Source organism: Malaclemys terrapin, chromosome 11 (genome assembly GCF_027887155.1).
Source record: "Malaclemys terrapin pileata isolate rMalTer1 chromosome 11, rMalTer1.hap1, whole genome shotgun sequence".
NCBI classification, from domain to species: domain Eukaryota; kingdom Metazoa; phylum Chordata; order Testudines; family Emydidae; genus Malaclemys; species Malaclemys terrapin.
The window spans coordinates 33,569,562-33,594,239 of NC_071515.1; the positions used below are offsets into that span (position 1 = coordinate 33,569,562).

Consider the following 24,678-nt stretch of genomic DNA (forward strand, 5'->3'; position numbering starts at 1 on the left):
TCCCATCATCACCCATCACTCCCATGAGACTAACACATCCAGCTTCCCCCATCACCCTCTGTGACACTGTAACAAACCCAACAACCCCCCCATCACCCCTGTGAGACTGTAACATGCCTGACTACCCCCACCCATCACCGCCGTGACTGTAATACACCCAGCAAACCCCAGTAACCTCTGTGACACTGTATCGTGGCCAGCAACTGCTGCCCCCTCCTCTGAGATGGTAACCTTCAGCAACCCCAGAAGACTAACACCCACACAGCAACCCACATAACCCCACACTCCATGAGATTGTAACACAAAAACGCACACACAGAGAGCAATCTCCTGCATCCTCTGTGAGACTGTAACAGACACACAGAAACCCACATGACCTCATACCCCTGTGAGACTAACACACACACACAACAATCCCTACCCCCTTGTGAAGCTGTAACACACACAGCAAACTCTACCCAGTGAGACTGTAACACATGTACAGCAACCTCTCTCACTTATACCCTCACTTATACTCACTTATACAGATATCGACCCAGATCTTGCAAGTGAGTCCACTCTTGAACCCATGTGAAGCATCGCTGCCTTCAGTGAAACTCCACATGGGCCCAGGGTTCCATTCACGTAGATTTGCTTGCAGGATCAGGACCATGGTCTTTTTAGCACAAAATAAATCCTACTGAGCCTTGAGAACATTGCTGACATTACTGATAATATGCTTGAGGTACACGTGCTGGTTTAGCTTTTGATAAAAGCTCCTTAGATTAGTTTGCCAAAAACATACATATATGAGACACTAATACAATGGCCACCATTTAAAAATACCAATACCTACTGCTTAATATAATTAAATTTACTGTGGCATTTCCTAAACCCATTGTAGGAAATACTGCAAGTCAAGTTACTGGTGCCCAAAGGCAGGCATGTTATATATTTATAACAAATCTCTCAGCTGTCCTTTATTTTACATACACATTTATACTTGACCCACCCAAATCCTGTTATTTCATTTCTACTGCAAATTAAGAGATCAGAAATGTTGAATCATGAAACCAACAATACTGCCTATGGTAAAGAAATTAATCTTTAAAGCTTTTCACACCTATTTATTCTTGAATTTCTCACTTTGAGTTGTTTGTCAATTATGAGAACTGTCAGGATAATGACGAGATGAAGAACTTTAAAGAAAAAATTACTAATTGTTCCACCGTCCTGCCTCTTTTAGGTATCTCAGCTTCAACCTTCTGTTTTTGGCACTGCTTCTTTATGTCATCTCCATCTTCAGTTTTAAACCAGTTTTTATTACTGGTTTGAAGGGGTGTAAATGAGGGCAGTATTTTGTCCTTGTAAGTTTTCCCCTCTTGCTTTGGAGACTAGAATCACTGAAAGCTCCAGCCGGAAGCACTTCCTTTATTCTTAAGGAGGCTTGTGGCTGACCCCTGAACAGGATGCGAGGGAAGAGAAGGCTCCTTACTGTCTGGCCAACCCACGGAATTCAATAAAAACCCGTTTGCCTTGCAAGATCAACTTAAGAACAAAACAGAGGCATTTTATTATAAGAACAGTTTATTACCTAGATTTTATAACCCGCTGGAATGGATAAAGATTGGACTTGGTATTAAAGTAGATGGGGTAACTTTATTATCTGAGCCTGCATTTTATTTTATTTTTCTATTGCTACTTCCACAGACAGTTCAATGAAAACCTACCATTCTGTTCTATCTGATATTTCAAACAAAGCAGAACTTGTTTGATCATTTTTTCACCACTCTGGGAAAAATGTGTCCTTGGACCAAACCATCTCTGAAGTCAAGGGAAGAATATCAGGGGAAATGCTGGTCTCTTAGCAACTTGATGCCTGGACCAACTAGTGTAACAGTCTATTTAGACTAAAAAGCTGAAGAATTAACTGTGGGGGAAATGAATTTACCCTCCCCTCATACATAGCTATTGAAATTCAGAAATGACAGTTTAAGGTATGCTATGCCAGCACATTGGTTACAGAATAACCACACTGATAGTTGCATGCATTTCTCTCATTTTATCATTTGTGATCATTTATGCTTCCAGTTGCCTTTTTACTGCACTCTTGGTACTTGTGAAGTTGCTCCATGAAGCCAGGATTCGGACAGATAGCAGGTCTGGCATTTTTCACCCAAGAAAATGCCCTAGCAAAATTGAGTCCTTCTGAATTAATTAAAAAACCAATGATGATTGCGGCAGCACGAGAAACTCCTGCATTACAGTGAACCAGCACCACTCCATCCTTCAAGAGAAAAATGAAACACATTAGTCATTTGAGATACTGTATTACTGTCTATTATATAGGCAGTGACATTTCATATAGCATGTCCTACTGTTTATTTAGGTTTATTAAAAGCATGTTGTCTAGCTCTAAGCAATTGTATAAATATCAATACCTACAAACAAGGATAAAATGCCCTAAACCAAAAACTTTACTGACCAAAGCTGCTTCACCATGGCCAAGTAATAACATAAGTAGCCTCTTTTGAAGTTAAGAACCTCCCATTCTATACTAAGATCCTGCAATCAATTACCCCCAAATCCCTCACGCCATTCCTCTTCACTCCCTAAAATAGATTTCTTGCAGCTTGCCCTGGAAGTTAAGAAATCCAGGCTCTGTCAGACCAATGGTGTTGGAGAGAGCAAGTCCCAGAGTCAATGATTTGTAGTGTGGAGAGGAACTTATTTGTGTTTTGTAACCAGGCTAAAATCCTGCAGGTCCAATCCCACATTCTTTGCACACTCAAGACTCATTCATCATTATTATTTATTTGTATTATTGTCGTGCCTCAGAGCCTCAGTCTTGGACCAGGACACGGTTGTGCTAAGCACTGTACAAACTGTGCGGACTCTGGGTAGGCAGGATAAGGCTCACGAATAGCTATGTCAAAACAGACCTTAGAAAAACGTGTGTAATGAACAGAAATAAATTTGCTATCTACTCTATTTTGTACTTTGATTAGACATAAATGACTAGAGATAGACCTGAGGTGCAAAATCCTGACCCTGATCCATATCTGAATTTCCCCCAAGTTCACAGGGGTTCATTCTGGGAGTTACATTCAGTCTCGTCTCTAATTAAATAATAATAACAAATAGTAATAATACTTCTTTTAAAACAGCCTGAACCTTGTCTGAACAACATTTTTGAACGTCCTGAACAACTCTTTAAAGATGTTGCTGTTCTGATAAAAATAATGGAGATTACTTAACAATTAAAAAGGAAGCCACCATCTAGAAAATCACAGGAAATGCAGCTTATCTTTGGAACTGATGGGAAATCTAAAGACTATCAAAGTTGTTGTAAAGCAAGAAAAATTAGTATTTACCTTAAACAAACTTTGTGATGCCTGCATCTTAGTCTGTGACCTGGCAAGAGGTCCAGTCAGATGAAATATCTCACTTCCATTGAGAAAAATTACTAGCACCATTGTGACAGACCTCTTAAAGTATACATATATTCTTAGTTAATCTAAATTCTAACTACCCGAAGGCCAGGTTTGACAGCCCCTAACGTGTAATAAGTCAATGGAAGTTTCACTGGGGAAATAAGACCTTTTAAATGACAAGGTTCCCGTCCAGAAACTATTATTATTATTATTATTATTATAGTATCACCTAAGGGTCCCAATCAAGATTAGGACCTTATTGTGCTAGATGCTGTACACACAGAGTAAAATCAGTCCTTGTTCCAAAGAACATACAATCTAAATAGGCAAAACAGATCAAGTGTGGGAGAAAGGAATATTATCCCCACTGTACAGGTGGTGAACTAAGACCAGAGAGATTAAGTGACTTGCCCAAGCAATCCCAGTAAATCTATGGAACAGCTCTCTGCAGACTAACAGCAAGTGTTCCATAGATCACAGTTTGTTCTAATCTAGTGGTCTCCAACCTTTTTACACCCAACATCACTTTTTGAATCTAAGGGCAATTCAGGATCTACCCCACTCCTTCCCTGGGGCCCTGCCCCTTCCCCAAAGCCCCGCCCCGCTCACTCCATCCCTCCCCCCACCCGTTGCTTGCTCTCCCCCACTCTCACTCACTTTCACTGGGCTGGAGCAGGGGGGTTGGAAGGGCGGGCTCTGGACTGGGGCCAAGGGGTTCACAGTGTGAGAGGGGGCTCTGGGCTGAGCCTGGGGCAGGGGGGCAGGGTGTGGACTCTGGGAGGGAGTTTGGGTGCAGGAGAGGGCTCCAGGCTGGGACAGAGTGTTAGGGTGTAGGAGGGGGTACAGGGTGCTGGCTCTGGGAGGGGGGTCAGGGCTGGGGCAGGGGGGTGGGGTGCAGGAGGGGGTAAGGAGTGCTAGCTCTGGGACGGGTCAGGGCTGGGGTTGGGGTGCAGGAGGGTGTTTGGGGTGCAGGCTCCAGGAGGAGGCTCAGGGATGGGGGTTACAGTACGACCTACCGCTGGGCAGCACTTATCTCCGGTGGCTCCCGGTTGGCAGTGGGCGCAGCGAGGCTAAGGCAGGCTCCATGCCTACCCTGGCCCCACACTGCTCCCGGAAGGGGCCAACGCGCCCCTATGGCCCCTGGGGTGGGGAGGGTGGGAGGCACATGGCTCCGTGCACTGCCCCTGCAGCTCTCCCGGCCAATGGGAGCTGTGGGGGCAGTGCCTGAAGGCAGGAGCAGCGAACGGCGGGAGACCCCTGCCCCCCCCTCCCCCCCACCCGCAGGGCTGCGGGACTGCAGAGGCCGCTTCCGGAAGTAGTGTGGGGCCGGGGTAGCCTTAGCGGCAGCCACACTACACTGCCACCGGAGATCGCGATCGACTGAGAGATCCTCTAGAATTGACCAGTCGATTGTGATCGACCAGTTGGTGACCACTGTTCTAATCTAATCTCCTGGCAGTCTAGCACACATAAACATCTTGCAGTATAGAAATATTAGTATTGCCATGGAAGACTTTATAAGAATACGTCTGATTATAGAGAAGTAACTGGAAAATTAACTTCTGAAGTGGAGCAGTGACACTAAGCTGGCAAGTATCATTTAGGAATGAAGTGGAAATCGTAACTGGAAACCTGCAGGAGGTCATTGAGTGACACCCTGTTTCAGGTAACTTGTAAATGATATGTTAGAAAGAAAGAACACTATGTGACACAAAAGCGGATGGGGCAATGTTACCTTCCTTTATCCTAAGCTATGTAAATAATGAACATGATAGATCTGGTGGAATAATCCAGAACCAGGTTTGACTGTCAAGGCATTTTCTCTTCTTGCACTGTTAAAGTCAATGGCCTGTATGAAATATAGTAATTCAACATATAACAATTAGAGAGGACTTTGATTATCTGTAGCGCCTGCCAAGGTTTTTAATAATTCTGGCATGAGATGTGACATCTCCCCCCCCCCCCCCCAACCTGACAGTGCCTCAATTCTTGTAGAAAAAGGAATCAACCTAAAACACAGCAAAATTCTGTTCCCAGACTTGCTTTGTAGATCTCAGTTTTGATATCCTGGTCTTACACTTCTGTAGAAATGAGATCAGTGCATGTACACAGAACAGAATATCAGAAATGAAAGCTGCCATGCTGCCATGATAGTTTTGTCCTATTTCCTACTTTTGTTCTTCTACAGGAATTTTGACATGCAGTTAGGCACTGATTCAGCAAAGCAGTTAAACACAAGCTTATGTCTATCCCGGTTCAGTAAATATTTGCTGAACGGGGATGGTTTGCTGAATCAGGACCTTTGGTTACAGTTACTAACGTGTGCTCTAACTATTTTTATGTTAATTCATAGTTTACTGTGTTTCACCTTTAAGGAAGGGTTCAAGGGACAGTAGCAGGCTGAGGTATCCCTGACAGCTGGAGGAAGCCAGCAAAACCCCACTGATTTCCAGTTGCACTGCCAAACTCCCTGCTTCTTCTCTGGTATGTCAAAACACTGCTCCCTAATAGATGAATTCTAGAAGCTTATAGGGCTTTCCATTTTCCCTGCATGTTTTACTCCTGGAAGAGAGATCTGGACCTATGTTAAGACTTGCTTATCAAAAAGTCACTCATTGCTATAGATCGAATTAAGAAATACTGCATTAAAAAAAATCTAGTAGATAATATTTGATCACTCTAAGAAAAGCATGATTGATGTGTTTTTGGTTGTTTTTTTTTAACCAAAGGAAACTGTTTTAAGTTATTGCCACATACCCAGAATAACTAATAGTATAAAATATTGATTTACCAGCATCTTGGCTTGCTCGATAAACTCAAAACATTCCGGGAAATACGATGTGATGTCAGTCTCAGGGAGATCCAGTATAGAAATATTCTTGTATATAAAGTCATTGGGGAAGGCATTTTCAACTCCATATGCCACATTTAGGACATGAGTAACCTAAGCCAAAAAAAGTAGTTTATGACGACAACAAGCAAAATGGACAAGAACAAAAATAGCATTATCCATTAAGCAGACATCAATTGGAACATCAAATAGTAGTAGTCAATTTTATTCAGACATTCTGTCTCGGTTTCTAACTTGACTATATTTTTTAATCCACTTAAGATTTTATCAAGTGTTAAAATGTATAAAGTGGCATTTCAGTTTTCTTCAGTCCATCTTAACAAAAGAAGAATTAAGCATAAGGGTAATGATGATGTTTCAAGCAGTTAACTTCTGAAAATGAATCTTTGAGAAGCTGTTGTTGCTACAGGTTAAGTCTGCATCTTAGGTTATCTAGTTCCTTTCATAAAGAAGGCACCCAAAATCCTTTGCAAACTACTTATAGGAATCCCCTCACTTATCACTGAAACATAGCCACCTCTGGGGTGGAATGAACCTACTATTTAATAGTGCACAGCCACAGTATGCAACAGATAATGAAAGAATATGAAGAATTCCATATCCAATAAACAAACTACTAAGGGAATTTTTAGGCTGGTAGAATCTGATTCATCAAATTGAATTTGGCAAGACTGACACCTTATAGAAAGGTTTCAAAGTAGCAGCCGTGTTAGTCTGTATCCGCAAAAAGAACAGGAGTACTTGTGGCACCATAGAGACTAACAAATTTATTTCAGCATAAGCTTTCGTGGGCTACAGCTATCTTCAGATGCATAGAGTGGAACACACAGACAGAAGATATTTATACATACAGAGAACATGAAAAGGTGGAAGTACGCATACCAATTGTAAGAGGCCAATCAATTGAGATGAGCTATCAGCAGCAGCGTAAGAAAAAACTTTGAAGTGATAATCGAGATGACCCATAGAAGGTGTGAGGAGAACTTAACATGGGGGGAAAAAAATTCAGTTAGTGTAATGACCCAACCATTCCCAGTCTCTGTTTAGACCTAAGTTAATTGTGTCTAATTTGCATATTAATTCAAGTTCAGCAGTCTCTCTTTGGAGTCTGTTTTTGAAGTTTTTTTGTTGCAAAACTGACACCTTCAAGTCTGTCACTGAGTGATTAGAGAGGTTGAAGTGTTCTCCCACTGGTTTTTGAATGTTTTGATTCCTGATGTGAGATTTGTGTCCATTTATTCTTTTGCGTAGAGACTGTTCTGAAGCCACCACCTTCAGCCCCCAACTGAAACCTCTTCAGCGCATCATCAAAGATCTACAACCTATCCTGAAAGATGATCCCTCACTCTCACAGATCTTGGGAGACAGACCAGTCCTCGCTTACAGACAGCCTCCCAATCTTAAGCAAATACTCACCAGCAACCACACACCATACAACAAAAACACTAACCCAGGAACCTATCCTTACAACAAAGCCCGATGCCAGCTCTGTCCACATATCTATTCAAGTGACACCATCATAGGACCTAACCACATCAGCCACACCATCAGGGGTTCGTTCACCTGCACATCTACCAACGTGATATATGCCATCATGTGCCAGCAATGCCCCTCTGCCATGTACATTGGCCAAACTGGACAGTCTCGATTATCACTTCCAAGTTTTTTCTTCTGCTGCTACTGATAGCGCATTTCAATTGATTGACCTCTTACAATTGGTATGCGTACTTCCACCTTTTCATGTTCTCTGTAGGTATAAATATCTTCTGTCTCTGTGTTTCACTCTATGCATCTGAAGAAGTGAGCTGTAGCCCACGAAAACTTATGCTGAAATAAATTTGTTAGTCTCTAAGATGCCACAAGTACTCCTTCTTGTAGAAAGGAGCCATGGGATCTTGAATGACTATGAGTAGGCGAAAACATCCCAGCTGAATGTGGAGAGGGGCCCAAATTAAATTAAGACTGTGAGGATCTTCTGCTCTCTGGGTGCACTGACTGGTGCTCTACCAGACCTTTGCCTGCTAGCTCTCTGGGGAAAGATCTGGCCAATGGGGCTTCACCCTCATGCTGAATCATATGATGGAAGAGCTACTGCTTCCCCTCACCCTAACTACACCAGCTAGCATAAGGGTTTTAAACAGAAGAGGGGGATAGCAGAGCACATGAGAAGAACAGAAGAGAAAATTAGAGAGATAAGATTATAAATGTATTGGGTGCTCCAAACATATTAGCCAGTCAATCAGCAAAATGTCCCTAACATTATGCTGGGACATTGGAGAACTGGTTAACAGTGCACTTATTGAGTCATCAGCATTGCTTACTGTAGCATGGGGCCTCATGGTGCAGCAGGTACAGACTAGGCAGGACAGGGAAAAGATGGCCTTATGCCAGTTTTGCACTGTCTGAATTCTGGCCTGGCTGGAGACTACTCTAAGTTATGTCAAGGTGGCACAAGGCTATCCACACAGTCCCTATAATGCCAGGGTATTGGCCTGCAGCAGGGGAATCCCCCTGGAGTACATTCCACTCTCATTAGATCACCAGTGATCTAGAAAGGGACCAAAGACCCAGGACCATGTCATCCCCCCTTGAATATCTCCCATACAAACAATGAGCAAGCTCATTGACCCTGCTTAGTATCTGAGGACTGATGAAAACACAGTTTGAGATGCATATAATCTGTTCTATAATAAAGCAAACTTTAAACCACAGCTAATCTTGAAATTTCATATTTCTTGTGAAACCCATGAACACCCATCACATTGTGTGCATGGATCAGATGCAAGCTTTTGAGTAGCAACTTTATTAAATTAGATATAAAATATAGCTCATTTTTAAAGGGAAAAGTCAGAAAACTAACATCCTCTAACGATTAAAAAAGCGTTCTAAATATAAGACAGTCTATAGTCTTTGTTAGGCAGTTTGTTACCCCATATTTTTTCATTGTCTCCAGATCCTGAGCAGCATCTTGTGATCCTGTAAAGAGAAGGGACTCAGTATCACATTATTTGCATAGAGCTGTCAAAATATAAATAGACAAAGCAAATACCCTACTTAATTTTAAAAGAAGTTAATTATTTGTTTTTCCTTGGGGATGATGTTATTTTAATAATGCAATCTAAATATGTTTACATTGTGAATAGTAACTTCTCATCTGAGTTTAATAAATCCAACTTTCCATCTGCTTAACTGGATAAAACGACGTGAGCAGGAATGCAAGAGGGCAAGCATGAAGAAAGTCATATTATGACTGCAAAGATAGCAATCTCTTGGAAGGAACTTGATCCTGAATGGTGCGGTGCTGAGCACTTTATGGAAGATATGTATCGGCATCACCTGCAGTTGACTTTCGTGGGAGTTAAGTGGTGCTCAGGAGGGCCTTGCAGGAGCAGACATTTAACAGGGGATGAAAATTTAAATTCAAATACTGTACGCACTCACCTAGCAGCAACCAGGGCTTAATAACGCCAACCTGCAGGTCCAAGCTAAGGTCCTGTACGTAACCACAACTGAACCCATCACTTGGCTCTGCTTCTTCCACCACCTGCATTCGGGCATCTTTCCATGTCTCTATAATTCTCTTCCCCGTTAAAGTTGTTACCCTTGTGCATTGCTTCTTAAGATTTTTCCTGGAGAAGCTTCTGATTTCCTGAGTAAGTGAGTGCATTACATGAGCAGGCAACTTCCAACTAGCAAGTAACGCAGGCAAACCTAGCAGCCTGTAATTCTTCTAAGTGAAGCCAATCTCCTTCTCTTTAGCCTATGACACAGTCTGCACCGAACAGGCAGGCTGCTTGGAGTGGGCAGGCAGCAGCAGGCAGAAGAGAAGGCTACCACCTTAAGCCACATTTTTCTAAAACGGCTGTGCAAGACAGCTTTTGATTGGCCATAGAAAAGCGTTCCCCGATTGGTTTACAATCTCTTCTTCCTGTTAGCTAGCTTTCAATCCGTAGCATTCAAGACACCAATGAAAAATAGCCCTGTGCAATCATTATGTTTTGATCTGATCACGCTTGTTATTTGTCTGTTTTCTAGTTGTGTTTGTTTAGTTGATTGTGTCGACTGCTACAGAAGTGTTATTTGTAAAATAATTGGGGAAGCTGTAAAATTGGATTGTGATTTATAATGTTTTAATTTAAAATATTTTCAGATGAAGTCAGGGCTTGTCAACATTGTAAGTCAACACGTCTGGAGACAGAACTCCTGTTACAGAAAGGTGGGCAACAGAGCTAGTTGGGAAGTGATTTCTTTCTCCGTGAAAAATGTTGACAAGCGTAGGGGAAGAAATCATTGTGTTGAAATTTTTCTACAAAATTGTTCAGGTTTTCACTGCAAAACTTTTTTTCCCCCTGGGTTTTGGGAACAGAAATCTATTTTTAACAAATCAGTTTTCAGCAACATAAAGCCAAAAACTTTGGGGCAGTCAAGCAACATTTTTTTTTATTTTAGTGGAAAATAATAATTATCTAACTGAAATGTTTCAGGTTTGGGTTGCTGGAGTTTGAGGTTCTTTGTTTTCCAAGAGAAACTCAACCAATTTCTTCAAAAATAACATTTCATGTGGAAATTTCCTTTTTGACAAAAGCCCCATTTTTTGTCCAATGAAAATTTTTGAGCAGATATGTATGTGAGCTTCCCCATACTGCCCCACCAGTCTGTAATCTGCCTGCCTTTAGAATACCATTTTGTTTAATTTGTTGTTGTTGTAAATGGTTGGCTGGAGATATATTTTTTGCTTGTATGAGAGAAGTTCTTTATGACAATGTGTGGCCAAGGATGGTGCAAAAAAAAAAAAAAAAAGCTTACAGAAACTACTAGTGTTGATTTGCAGTGTAACCTGGTGTCAACCATAATAAACAGACTCTTCACTGCAGCTCCAACTATAGTAATTGGAAAAATCCCATGCCTGCAGGAAAGAAACCCGTAAGCACCCAAATGGAATAGTTATGAAGACTGATTTTATATCTCAGTATTTCTCTCCAGAATCTTATGGAGCCAACACCAAAAACTTAAGCAGGATGAGACTCTCTTGCTTACAACACTGGTGTAATCATAGTGAGAGAGAGAAATGGGAGGGGTAAGGATGTTCTCATCTCTGATCTCCCCCCACTCACTCTCATACACACACACACACACACACTTTCAGGCATTCTGATTGGAGGGTATGTTTGTGGGGCTGTTCTCCCCCCAGACAAGGTTCCATGCCATTGTTTTACCCATTTATTTTAGTTGGGCCAGGGTAGCATTTCAAATTCCAAACTGATTAGGAAATAAGTACCTAATTTGGCAATGCATACTCAAGCAGGCCCTTTGAAATTAATGGAAATCCAGGAGTAGGGCTGGAGCTGGACATTGTCTGCCCTAGGAACCCCTATTTCCAAAAGCTCTGCTGGGGAGGTGGCTGGGCTGGAGCTGCATTGGTGTTTTGGCCCCTGGCCCCAGTTTATGATGTGGGGTGCCTTTAAAGGGGTAGAAAAAAATCTTTGGTGAAAGGGGTTGGGCCAGAAGTGCCCCTAAAAAAATCAGCCCATGTGACCTATGACATCTGCCTTGTGTGTGTCTAAGGCCTATTTATGTGAGTAAGAGTCTGCAACATTGGGCCCTAAATCTTTTAAGCCTCCATCTTTCTGACTGAACTAAACAAAAACAAAACAAAAACCCTGCAAGCATTTACCATGCAGGCTTAACATCTGATTCAGAGTCTCCATTTTCAGTAAAGGTGTTTGGGGTGGGGGTTAACATAAAAATCAGCTAAATCCCTAGCTGACTAATTGAAGGCATATCTACTGTGAGGAATGTGTATAATTGCTGCAGCTGCTTTAGCCACCAGATGTCAGCACTACACATGAAATTGTTTGCTGTTTTTAAAAAGAACAGGAGTACTTGTGACACCTTAGAGACTAACAAATTTATTAGAGCATAAGCTTTCGTGGGCTACAGCCCACTTCTTCGGTTTGCTGTTTTTAGTTTACCAAAAGGGATGAATGTGCTGCAAAGTGTGTGTATGTGAACAATATATTTGTCATGCTCTGGGATCTGCATCATGAGCACTGGAGTCATACAAGATGTGGTTGTCCCTATGGTAACTATTTCAGCATTGAATGCGTCTGCGAACAAAAGTCCATAAATAATCCAGTAATCCATACCCAGTTTTTGCAGACAGATGATCTAATCCTTTGAGGTGCAGAGCACTTTCTGCAAGCTGATAAATGCCTTCAACTGCCATTGAAGTCAGTGGGTGTTGCAAGCATCTTGCAAGATTAGTCAGTTACTGTGGCAGAGAGAAAAATAGATTTCAAAAAAGCCATCTTGATGTCTTGGCTGATCCACAAAATTGATAATGGACCTGTGTGAACCTGCAAAGAGAAAAACATATCAACAATGAGTACTGTTAGCAATTGTGTAATTCATATTTGTTTCATTTTCACCTGGGTGGTTCAGTTTCATTGTTACATTTTCTAATGGTGGATTTTCTCTCTGTGTGTTTACAATGACATTAACTTGATTCTATCTACCTGGTTCAGTAGATCAGTGAAGCAGAAAATACAGTTTACAGCATTATATAGAGTAATTGCACATCTAATGCTAGGGCAATATTGAGGGCAATTCAGAGCATAAAGAATTAGAAGGAATTCATTCCCTTCTAATTTTTTGAACTGTGGCTTGCCGAATGTGCTGTTTGACCCAAGACAAATTATTAAAACAGAAATGTTAAAACACAGATTAAAAACAATCAAAAATATATTAAAACATCTTATTTTGCCTCAAATCAATATATATTTTTGCAATATTAGATGGCCTTGTACTTTGTCTAAAAATAAACGAATCATGTAACTATTCCTTTCACTGCAGAAATATTATTTGAGTTTTCAACTCCATGAATGTTTCTTACTCATGCAGGCTAAAGATTAATGACTGTGTTTGAATATTTTCACCTAATGGTAGGTTTTTATGTTCATAGATACAAGCTCTATTTCCCTTTGCATGATGGGACAGTATTTTATAGAGCTGATGAATATGTAAGATTTTGTAACAGCTGAAAAGTTTGTGAAGTTTTATAAATTGTACTAAATTTATATAATAAAACCCTTAACATTGTCATCATCTGCTATTTAAATGGCAGTGTTTCTAGCCCATCATTACTGGCGAGAGTATGAAGGGTATTGGAGCAGGTTGTTTTTTAAAGCCCATGGTGGTCCAAAACTTTCAAGGAAAGTGTCTGCTTCAAGAGATCTCTCTCTGGAAGGAAAACAATCTACAATTTTTAAGGCCCAGTAGCCAGTCCCTGCTTCTAGTGGCAGATTAAGGTATACACTGTAGAAAACACAGTTTCAGAGGTCAAATTTAAAAGGAGTACTCAAATTTAGTAAAATGGAGCACTGAAATCCAAGGGTCTACCCTCTGGTGAGCCATCATGGGTCTGCCTGTCTCAGTCCTGAATGCACCAGTTGGCATTCAGCTCTCTTTTCCTGAGAGCAGAAACAGTTCATTAACATCAGTAATGTGGATTTTTGGAATATTTAGGACCTGCTATCTAAGTGGAAAATCACAAGGACAGAACAGTCTCCTTCATTGTTAGTAAGTTCACAGAGTGAAAAAGGACCTGTACAAACCGAGGGGCATATGTTAGATATTAGCAGAGGTGAAAGTAAGCCAGTAGGGTCTGGTACGGCGTACCGGCAAGAGCCAATACACCGTGCCGGACCGCACCAGCTTCTGCGGGCGGGATTTAAAGGGCTCTGGGCTCCCCGCAGCAGCAGCGGAGAGCCCAGAGCCCTTTAAATCCCGCCCGCAGCCGGGCTGGGGCCAGGATTTAAAGAGCTCAGAGCTCCCGCCACTGCGGGGAGCCCAGAGCCTTTTAAATCCCGCCCGCGGCTCAGCGGCCGGGCTGGGGCCGGGATTTAAAGAGCTCAGAGCTCCCCGCCGCTGTGGGGAGCCCAGAGCCCTTTAAATCCCACCGGCAGCTCTGCAGCCAGGCTTTGGCCAGGATTTAAAGGGCTCAGAACTCCACGGCGGCCGAGCCCGGGCCCTTTAATTTGCCCCTGAACCCCAGGGGCTCCCAGCCACCTCCGCAGCTGGGAGCCCCCGGTTGATTTAAAGGCCCTGGGGCTCCAAGCCACAGCTGGTGCCCCAAGGCCTTTAAATCTTGAGAGGCCCCGCCTCTTCCGGATGAGGCTCCGCCCCCCTCAGGACTCCGGCAGTACCAGTAAGTCCTGAAAGTTACTTTCACCCCTGGATATTAGTCTCCATTAAAAAAAAGTTAAGAAACAAATAAAACTTCTCTAAATGACCACATGATCTTATTGTTATCATGCTGATATTTCCCTCCCTCAGCTCTTCCCTGTGGTTTTCATCTCCTCCTGTGATCCATGTCTTCATTTAGGGCCAGATTCTCCTGCCTTTACTCATTATGAATAGTCTCCCATCAGTGTGAATAAAGGGGGCAGAATCTGAGCCTTCGATTGTAAATTCTTCTAGGCAGAGACTCTGCACATGATTCCTGTCTCACACTGGTGTAAATCAGAAGTAACTCCCCTGAAGTTAATAGAGTTATACTGATGTAAAACTAGAATAAGGGAGATCATCATGAGACTTTCCAAGTAGCTGACTTGGAAAAAACAGCTATGCAGTCTGAAGAATCAATATGGTAGATGATTAACGTTTTCTGTACACACAGAATTAAAGAGCTGATTCTCCTCTCACTTATGACAGTGTAACTCCATTGAAGACAAGAGGAGAATCAAAGCCTAACTGATGGTTTATCTATTTGAAATCTTAGCTCTTATGATAGGATGATTTAAACTACATTCCCTGAGGATGGACCATTCCCCATGGAAAATCCTTTTATGTGTTTTTATGGAAGTGGAAGGAGTGGATTAAGACTAAATAGGTCCTATAACCACAAGTATGGTATGGTATGTTTAGTCTTGAGAAAAGAAGACTCTGATGGGGGACCTGATAATCATCTTCAAATACATTAAGTGCTGTTATAAGGGAGGGTGATCAGGTGTTCTCTATGTCCACAGAAGGTAGGACAAGAAGTAATCCGCTTACTCTGCAGCAAGGGAGATTTAGGTTAGATATTGGAAACTTGCTAACTATAAAGATAGATAAGCACCAGAATACACTTCAAAAGAAGCTTATTGAATCCCGGTTGTTGGAGGTTTTGCAGAACAAGTTACACCAACACCTTTCAGGTGATCTAGGGTTACTTGATCCTGCCTCAGCACAAAGGGCTGGACTTGATGACTTTTTGAGGTCCCCTCCAGCCCTCCATTTCGCCCATCAAAGTCAATGAAAAGGCTCCCATCAACTTCAATGTGCTTTGGATCAGGCCCTTACTGAGTGCTGACAACATGTTCAGTGTTGTACAGGGCACCCATTAGACAGAGCCCTTCCCAGAAAAAATTACAATCTAATTATTTTGGTCTTCTTTCACCACTTCCCACAGTACACTAGTTTACTTCTAAACACTCCAATGACACTGACTCTGTGTTGTGCTAGATACTTTCATCTCACCACAGGTAAGTGAGCACCAGTACATCCTCTTGGGACTAGGGAGCAGTTCCTGTATCTGTCTCTCCCTGATTCAATGCCTCTTACAAAAGTTCAGATGAAACCAGCTTCATGCTATCTTCAGCATAATTTTTTGCTTCATACATTTGGTTGTTGTTGGACTAGATAGTCCTTGCATTAAGTCACTGCTGGAAACTCCTTCATCTGTATCTCCTCATGAAAGGTCTCAGTCTGTTCACCTGTCCTTCATATCAGTGTGATGGCTTGAAAGGTGATATCTCTAGTTTGTGAACGAAGGCTTTCTTCCCTGATCTTCTGGAAGTGGAAAGACTTATTGAAGTCAATGGAAGTTATGTGCCTAACTCACTTAAGCACCTTTAAAAACCCTACTAGGTTCCTATCTTCATCCTTAGATACCTAAAATACCTTTGGAAATATGGCCCTAAATTCCTCTGCCTTTTTCCAATTATATGTTTGCAACAATATTTATGGAGTATTTATGTTCTAGCATGTAATAAAGCTATGATGCACAGCAGCAAAACCTGATAGTAGTATATGGAAACCATTTATATATAAGACCTATAACCATAATAAGTCATTCTCAATCCTTATTATGGCATTACAGCATTTCTCCATTTTCCAATCAAGTGAATAATACAGATGGAAGAGCCCAGCATTCTAAAAGCTAAAATTTCCATAGGATCACTTTCCATTTTAATTACAGAAATATTTATTTTCTCTACAGCTCTGCCTGTGTGCTCCAACAGAATACATTCTGCAAAAGACCAGAGTAAACCCACAACTAGTCAATAGTATTTATGGGGCAAAAACCACCACTATAAGTTAGCCTTTAACTATGATGATAATGTATCAGCAAAGGCAGTGCCACAGTTGGATTTTTTGTTTTAAGTCTTTGGGAATTGCTGGGGGGGGAGTGAGAAAAAAGGTATGCAGACAGGGCACCCCCCAGAAATTTTTCACTTGGTAGGCACAACTGAACCACTGTCACTTTAACTTAGCATGATGTCATTTAGGTTTAGCCCAGCCTCTCCTTTGGTGTGATGGAGGGGCCGCTGGGTCAAATTTCAGTGAGTGGCATTGCCACCTAGAGCACAGGGTCGCAGAACCACTTGGTTTGAAGGGCCCGGGGCAAACTGTTTCCCACTCCTCCCCCTGCCCCACTCTGAGCGACTCTCCCCCCTGCCAATGTGCATACATTAGACATGCACCATGTGTAATATGTGCATGGTTGCGGGCACCATTGTATGCAGAAACATTTCAAGTGCAGTTGAAAGTGTTTGGAAAGCAAGATTTCCATAAAGTTAATAAAGTTGTCAAAGCACATGGGACATTTCAAGAAAATCAGGTGATGTGGCAGATGGTGATCAGAACACCTACATCCACCAGAAGAACAAGGATCTGTGTACAATGACATATTTGGTGAGTCATATGTGAAGTCCTGGCTCTCACAAAAGTCACAGTGATTTCAATGAGAGTTTTGCCTAGGGCCTGAGAAAGGATTTTAGAATTTGGTCTTTTATATTTGCTAATACTGTAAAAGTTTATGCATCATAATAAATACTTATAAAGTTCTGTGAAGTGAGAAGGCACTGCCTTTCAACAGCTACAGTCCTGGGTTCAGTTCATGACATGGGTCAAAGATGAAGTAAAATATTTTAGCCTTACACTAGTATTTTTGTGAACACTATACACAGAACCATCTGATGACTTGGTACTAGACTTCTATATCAGACGATGTATATCTAATGAATGGAAAAGCTAAGATCTTGCAGATTGGGTCTGTTCGGTCACATATGATCCCATCCTCCCTATACAGGAATGACCCATATCAGAGAGTGGAGACACCCTGTGACTCAACTAACAGAATTTCTTTACCATGTTTCCATAGGGGCAAGGAGCAGGTGTACAGATGCTGATCCTGAGGTCTCAGGTTCCATTAGTCTAACGGGATAGAACCCCAGCAACTCCTTCACAGACAGTATTCTCGCTCATTAGAAGGTAGCTCTGCAAGAAGAAGCTCAAGAAGAATCCATTCCCTATATAAAAATAATCTACATAAAGGAGGAATCTTTGCCCTAAATTAGGAATTTGTTCACGTGAGTGATATATGCCATGAGATCCAGGGTTCCATCATTTAACCCCCAATATCTTATAAATAACACACACTGTTTTTCACAGTGTTACACCTGCAGGTCATCAGTTTTGTAAAATATACAAGACTATTCAATTGTCTTTCCAAATAAAAAGTGAACATTACAAATTGTAAGGCCAAAGATGAAAGGTTTCTGAAAACTCTAGATCTTGCAGAAAGAATCAGTTTCAGAAGATCATCCACTGGTAACAGTTAAAAACAAAACTGGTATAAATCTCATAATCAATTATTTTAGTTTCTTTAAAAAAACATAATAAAATATGTATTACCATTTCACATGTTGCTTTTTATCCAACTGTGAATTTTGTTTAAATTGAAAAAAAAACTTAAGATGCACAAAAATCAGCCGTTCAATTACATTTATGAAAGCAGTATTAAATTTAGTTCTTCAGTATCTAGAGCTCTACTTAATATACCGGTGTATGCAATCATATAATATTCCTCCAGGGAATAAACCACTAGAATATCAGCACTTTTTAAAATTAGAAACTCAGTCTCTCTGCAGTATAATTACAGTAGTTAGATTACCAATAGCAATAGTTTCTGCAGCTTATTGGAGAGAAAGGTTAGCTAAGATGCTTGACTAACATAGATGATGTATCAGAAAAAAAAACAAAAACTGTGCATGGTGAACTAGCTTTTTTCTTTTTATACAAAATATTGTGTTTATAAGTAAATAATAAAGCATGTAAAGTAAGTAAAAATTATGTTAGAATGATTAAGAAGTAAATCTTAGTAAAATAGAAACTTAGAGTAGGATATAATTGTTTAAAGTTTCTTCATAATCAAGTTCATGTTTGTCTTCATTCACAGTCCTGATCAGCTCTAGGTTGAGTAGTAGAGGATGAGCTAGTAATAGAGCTGTACATATTAAGGATGCGAGCCTGTGATCAGCTCTACTACCACAGCCCTCTGTGCTGTGTGGAGCACATCAACTTCAATGACGCTGTAGTAGGGTTAAATCTGGCAACACGTGAATGGGAGGCTGCAGGAAGCAGCGTTGGAGACTTAGTAGATTTCCTCTCCAACACGTTGCTGAGGTAGAAGGTGGGAAACTGTGCTGCTCTAGGTGCTATCTTACCAATGAAATTTAAAGTGACCTAAACCAGAGATCCTGAACACTTATGGTCATTACTTGTGGGCAGTGATGAGCTGCCAAAATCTTAACAACTGGTTCCCTACCAGGTCTTTGGCAGCCCTTCGTCGGCAGGTCCTTCACTCGCTCCGGGTCTTCGGCGGCACTTCCGCGGTGGGTCCTTCAGTGCCGCCAAAGACCCAGAGTGAGTGAAGGACCCACCGCCAAAGACTCGGAATGCCGTCCGGTGAGTAGAAGCCCCACATGTTTTTTAACATTTTTTTTTTTTTTTTTGTCATCCCTGCCGGGGCCCCGTCAAAACTGTTCGAATCGGGCCCCGCACTTCCTAAAGCCAGCCCTGCACATCGGGGTTGCAAAACTGTATCGGGGCCGGGTAGGGAAGGCTGTACCTCCCAAAACAGCCTGTCCCCCCCCATTCGACCCCCACCCACGTCCTGCCCCCGACTGCCCCTCTCAGAACCCACAACCCATCAACCCTCGCGCTCCTTGTTCCCTGACCACCCCCTCCCGAGACCCCCAACCCTAACTGCGGCGCGCCCCAGGACCCCACTCCCTACCCAATGCGCCCTGCTCCCTGTCCCCTGACTTCCCCGACCCCATCCACCACCACCCTGACAGACTCCCGGAACTCCCACGCCTACCCAACCGCCCCCCCCCCGTTCCCCATCCCCTGACCGCCCCCCCAGAACTTCTGCCCCCTCCAACCGCTCCCTGCCCCTTATTCAACCCCTCTTCCCAGCTCTGGCCCGCCCCCCTTACCATGCTGCTCAGGGCAGCAGGTATGGATGCTGCGCAGCCTACTGGAGCTGCAGAGCTGCCCAGGAGCGGTCCAGAGCGCTGGCATGCTGAGGCTCTGCGAGAGGGAGGAAGGCGGGGGAGCTTCCCCAGCTGGGAGCTCAGGTGGGCCGGATGGGATGGTCCCATAGGCCGGAGTTTGCCCACCCCTTTAACAACCAGTTCCAAACCGGCTTCTAAATTTAATAACCGGTTCGCATGAACCTGGGCGAACTGGCTCCAGCTCACCACTGCTTGTGGGTAGGGTTGCCAACCCTCCTGGTTTTGCCAGGAGTCTCCTGGAATTAGGCTGTATCTCACGGAGACTACTGAACCAATCTGGGAGATTTCAGGCTGCTAAAAATCCAGTGGTGCAGCGGGGCTAAGGCAGGCTGCCTGCCTGCTCTGGTCCTGTGCCACTACCAGAAGCGGCCAACACATTCCTGTGGCCCTGAGGGGGGGGTGTCTCCACACGCTGTCCGCACCCCGAGTGCTGACTCTGCAGATCTCATTGGCCGGGAAATACAGCCAATGGGAGCTGTGGGGACAGTGCCTGCAGGCAGGGGCAGAGCACGGAGCCCCCTAACCCCCCCACCCACTCCCAGGGGCTGCAAGGATATGCTGGCCGCTTCCAGGAGTGGCGCACGGAGGGGGCAGCGCACATAGCGCCCTAGCCCCACTTACCTTGGGCGGCTCCCAGTCGGCGGGGCTAAGGCAGGCTCCACCCCGGCAGCTCCCATTGGCCTCAGTTCCTTTTAAATTTGGGGTAAGTTGGACAATAGGGGCCTGTTCACTGGCTTTGGCTAATACTCTTTTGGACCATTCCAGTGGTGGAATGTGACTTAAAGCTACCTTAGAGAAAAAGCTAGGGATTCCCCAGAAGTAGGGGAATTCCTTAGTTGTCCACAGCATGTGTAGTTAGTTCTATGTGACTCATTTCTCCCCACTCTCACCACATCCATGTACGAGACATTCCGACATGGGAAGAGGGCTATTACAGAGGTTGAAGGGATTGAGCTGGAGTATACTGTTCTCTGGTGATCCTGTGCTATCAGAATCGTCTCTAGGAAGTTCGAACCAGCTACTGTAGGTTAGAATGGTTCTGTGGTATCTCTAGCTAGTGCCAGCCAACCGTGAGACTAGGAGAGGTGGAAAGGTGACTTCAAATCACCTGTTTCCTCCACCCAGGCTTTGCCAAGCGTTGGCTTGGTGCAGCTGAGGATACAGCCCTGGATGTCTAAGAATAAATGGACAGTAATTTTGTACATGCAGGTCCCAATTTGAAAAAACAAGCAAACAAATACACAGCCACAACAGTGTGGATTTTGTGGTTGTGAAAGGTGCTAGCTTGATCGTTATGAAACTTGAAATCCTCCATAGAATCACAAGCATGGTTAGCTGCAGTTAGATTGTAAGCTCTTCAAGGCAAGGATCCTGTCTTTGTACACATATCTACATTTATGGAGCTATGTTAATAATAATATAATAGTAAATGCTTGCCTATGCTGACTTGCCCTGACAAAATTCCCACTTCGTCACAGTCTACAAATGTGTTACATCAATTATACGGTTCAGCTAAAAGTTCTTTTCAAAACTAAATGTCTGTTACAAATACTGTGAAGGGGATACTCACCTGCTGAGTGCCTCCTTGCAGCTGGGTTGCTGCTGCAGTCCTGCCATTTTGGGGGTGTTTCTTTATGCTTGCAATTTTGTATTTGTGACTGCATGTACCTGGCCTCTGCCATTCCCTAGAGGAAGCCGAATGATCCTACTACATCTGACCCTAGGAATCGGCAATGTGGGACAAAACAAACAGCAAAAGTGAGTCCTCCAAGCCTGCCTAGAAAGGCCTTTCTGGAATAGCCATCTTGGAAACTAAACAGACCCGGTACTCCAAGGGCCAGAAGGGCTAGCAACACCCAATCAGAGCCCAGAAGGCCCAGATAAAGGGAGTTGCAGGGCCTTAGCAGGGCAGTCCCTGTCTGGGACCAGAAGAATCTGGACGGGTGCTCCCTCTTTGGCCAAAGGAGTGTGAGGCTTAGCCATAGTTTATCTCTAACCACACTTGCATAGCTAAATTAGCAGGAAGAGAGGTACCTGAGACTGTTGGCCCGGGAATAAGGATGAAGATAAAGGAGCCCAGGAAAGTAGCAGCAAGAAACTGAATTGAGCAGTACATGGCTGCTCTTTATAGGGCCCCTGGGCTGGACCCCGGAGTAAGAGGCGGGCTCGGGCTCTTCTCAGGCCACAGGTAAAGTGATGTAAACCCAAAGAAGGACAGAGGGCTTTTCTGGAAGTCCAAGTGAAGGACTGAATTTAAAGAACACAGAGCCAGGGATGTAGATCTTAGTGAGGGCAGGTAGACTATTCATTTGTTAAACTCTTTGCTACTCTGGAAGGGGTTGATTTTGACCATGTGATAGCTGAGCCACTGAAGAGGAATGAAGTAAGACCAACAACTTACAGAAGTTCCAAGAGCAGGAAAGGACTGCAGCAGCAGACCCAGCTGCAAGGAGGCACTCAGCAGGTGAGCATCCCCTTCACAGTATTTGTAACAGACATTTAGTTTTGAAAAGTACTTTTAGCTGAACCATATCATTGATGTAACACATTTGTAGACTGTGACGAAGTGGGAATTTTCTTAATGCTTTGCATGAATACTGTGTGTGCCTCAGTTTCCCCAGTGTATCGCACAAGTATCTAGGTGGTGGGTGTGACAGGTTCCCCCCAGGGTGTCACCTGGAACTGGGGTACCACTGAGCCCCCTGACTCACCAGCCTGGGCTCCCTCTCACACTCTACTGTTGTGACAAGCTGCAAAGCCCTCCAGCCTGTACTTTCACCAGCATACATACAGATAGGGACACAGCCAGCTGCAGTTACATGCAGGCTCTCTGACCAGCCCCTGCATACGAAGGCTACAGCTAAGGCAACTCCCAGCTCCTCAGGCATGCACCCCTCTGGAGTGTAAACCCCAAATTATACCATCTTCCAGTGCACGGGGAACTGTACAGCGTAAGCTCATAAAATTCGCCCCTCCCTCCATGTGGAGAGGCATATGCAACGGTCTTTGCTCCTGAGTTATGATTCCCACACAGTTCACTCCAACTCACTGGTTAAGATAAAGCAAAAACAAGTTTATTATCTACAAAAGATAGATTTTAAGTGATTATAAGTGACAGCAAACAGATCAAAGCAGATTATCTAGCAAATAAACAAAAAAATGCAAACTAAGCTTAATATACTAAATAGATTGGATATGAATAGCAGATTCTCACCCTAAGAGATACAAGCAGGCTGCAGATTCTTAAGGGGCAAGCTGCACTTGCTTTACAACTTGGAATCCCCAAGTATTTCATTCACAGGCTAAAAATCTCTTTAGTCTGGGTCCAGCACTTCCCCCAGTTCAGTCTTTGTTCCTCGGGTATTTCCAGGAATCTCCCTGTGTGGATAGTGAAGAACCCCAGATGATGTCACTTCTTGCCTTATATAGCTTTTGCATATGGTGGGGACCCTTTGTTCCCAAAGCTTGGTTCCCAGACCAGTCTGTGGAAAAATACTGACATCCCAAGATGGAGTCTAGAGACATGCGGTCTCATCACATTAGCAGCCATTACTTGGGTTCTCAGGAAGGCTCACCAGGTGGGAGATAAGCTCCTCCTAAGGCCTATTGTTTTTTCCTAATGACCCATTGCCCTGCATAGGCCCTTCCCCATCCACTATCTAGAATGAAAGCATCTTGTCTAGTGGGCGTTACCCAGGTGTAACTACATTTGAGTTACATAGTCAACATTCATAACTTCAGACACAAAAATTATACATGCATACAAATAGGATAATCATATTCAGCAAATCATAACTTTTTCAATGACACTTCACATGACTCATCTTGCATAAAATGCATCATAATTGTGCCATACTCATATCATATCATAATAATATCACTGTGAAGAATATGGGGTACAGTGTCACAGTGGGACAAGGGTGTGTGATCATTGCAGAGACCCTAGAGGGCAGATCTGACTGCCTCTAGCTGCCTGCGCACAGACAATAACTGGACACTCTGTATCCTGGCAACTGATGTCCAGGACTCCTCTGCAAAAGCCAGCCAGCTGAGAGTTGGAGAAAAGAAAAAGGTGGAGACCAGGTGACCTGTTGGTCTGGGAAAGAGACAAAGGATGGAGGAAGGGCAACAGCGCATGACTGAGGGTGGGCTGCTGAAGGCTACTCAGTCTTTTGGTTTGGGACTCAAAGGAGAGAGCCTAGGGCTCTGGGCTCTGGATCCCCCTTCAGGATGGACTTTGCTACTTTCCTACTTTCTGTGCTAACAAGAACTGGTCTAGCTATGTTCCAGATAACTAATATATCCTTCTGTTTTACAACGCTGGCTCACTGCTGACTGTGAAATTGGGGGTTTATGGTCCCTATTGGGGGCATGTAAGTCTTCTCCAGGTGTCCTATTCAGATAGACTCACTGTGAGAGCTCATGACATGAAAAAAGGGTGCTGACTGCTCTGAGGTCAGACCCTCGAGGTACTAAAGTCAAGGAGGCTTGCTGTAATGAGAGTGTGCCCTGATGGGAGACACACTACAAAAGGGTCCTGTCTAAACTTCATTCAGACTGGTTCCAGAGTACCGAGCCTGTGTACCTGTGACATAGACACACATTGGTAACTGACCACCCAGCTATAACAAGGACAGCAGTCTAAATGCCAGGAAGTTTCTGTTATTATATTTCAAATCAGTTCTTGGCTACATAATACAATTAGATCATAATTACCATTTCCTATATGGAAGAGTGAAACTGGTGTTTTTCCTCTTGCTACATTAAAATGTCATTATATTCTGTGAAAGTG

The 24,678-nt window shown here is 43.3% G+C and overlaps 1 protein-coding gene across 1 annotated transcript; it reads right to left on the reverse strand.

Moving 5' to 3' along the window:
• Positions 1 to 1,515: 1,515 nt before the first annotated feature.
• DUSP19 (dual specificity phosphatase 19) lies at positions 1,516 to 10,099 on the reverse strand. Its single transcript, XM_054043993.1, has 4 exons — positions 9,706 to 10,099; positions 9,194 to 9,240; positions 6,205 to 6,357; positions 1,516 to 2,266 (listed from the first exon to the last, which is right to left on the reverse strand). The coding sequence occupies exons 1-4, from the start codon at positions 9,929 to 9,931 to the stop codon at positions 2,045 to 2,047; spliced, it is 648 nt and encodes a 215-aa protein (XP_053899968.1). The 5' UTR covers positions 9,932 to 10,099; the 3' UTR covers positions 1,516 to 2,044.
• Between the last annotated feature and the right edge of the window lie 14,579 nt (positions 10,100 to 24,678).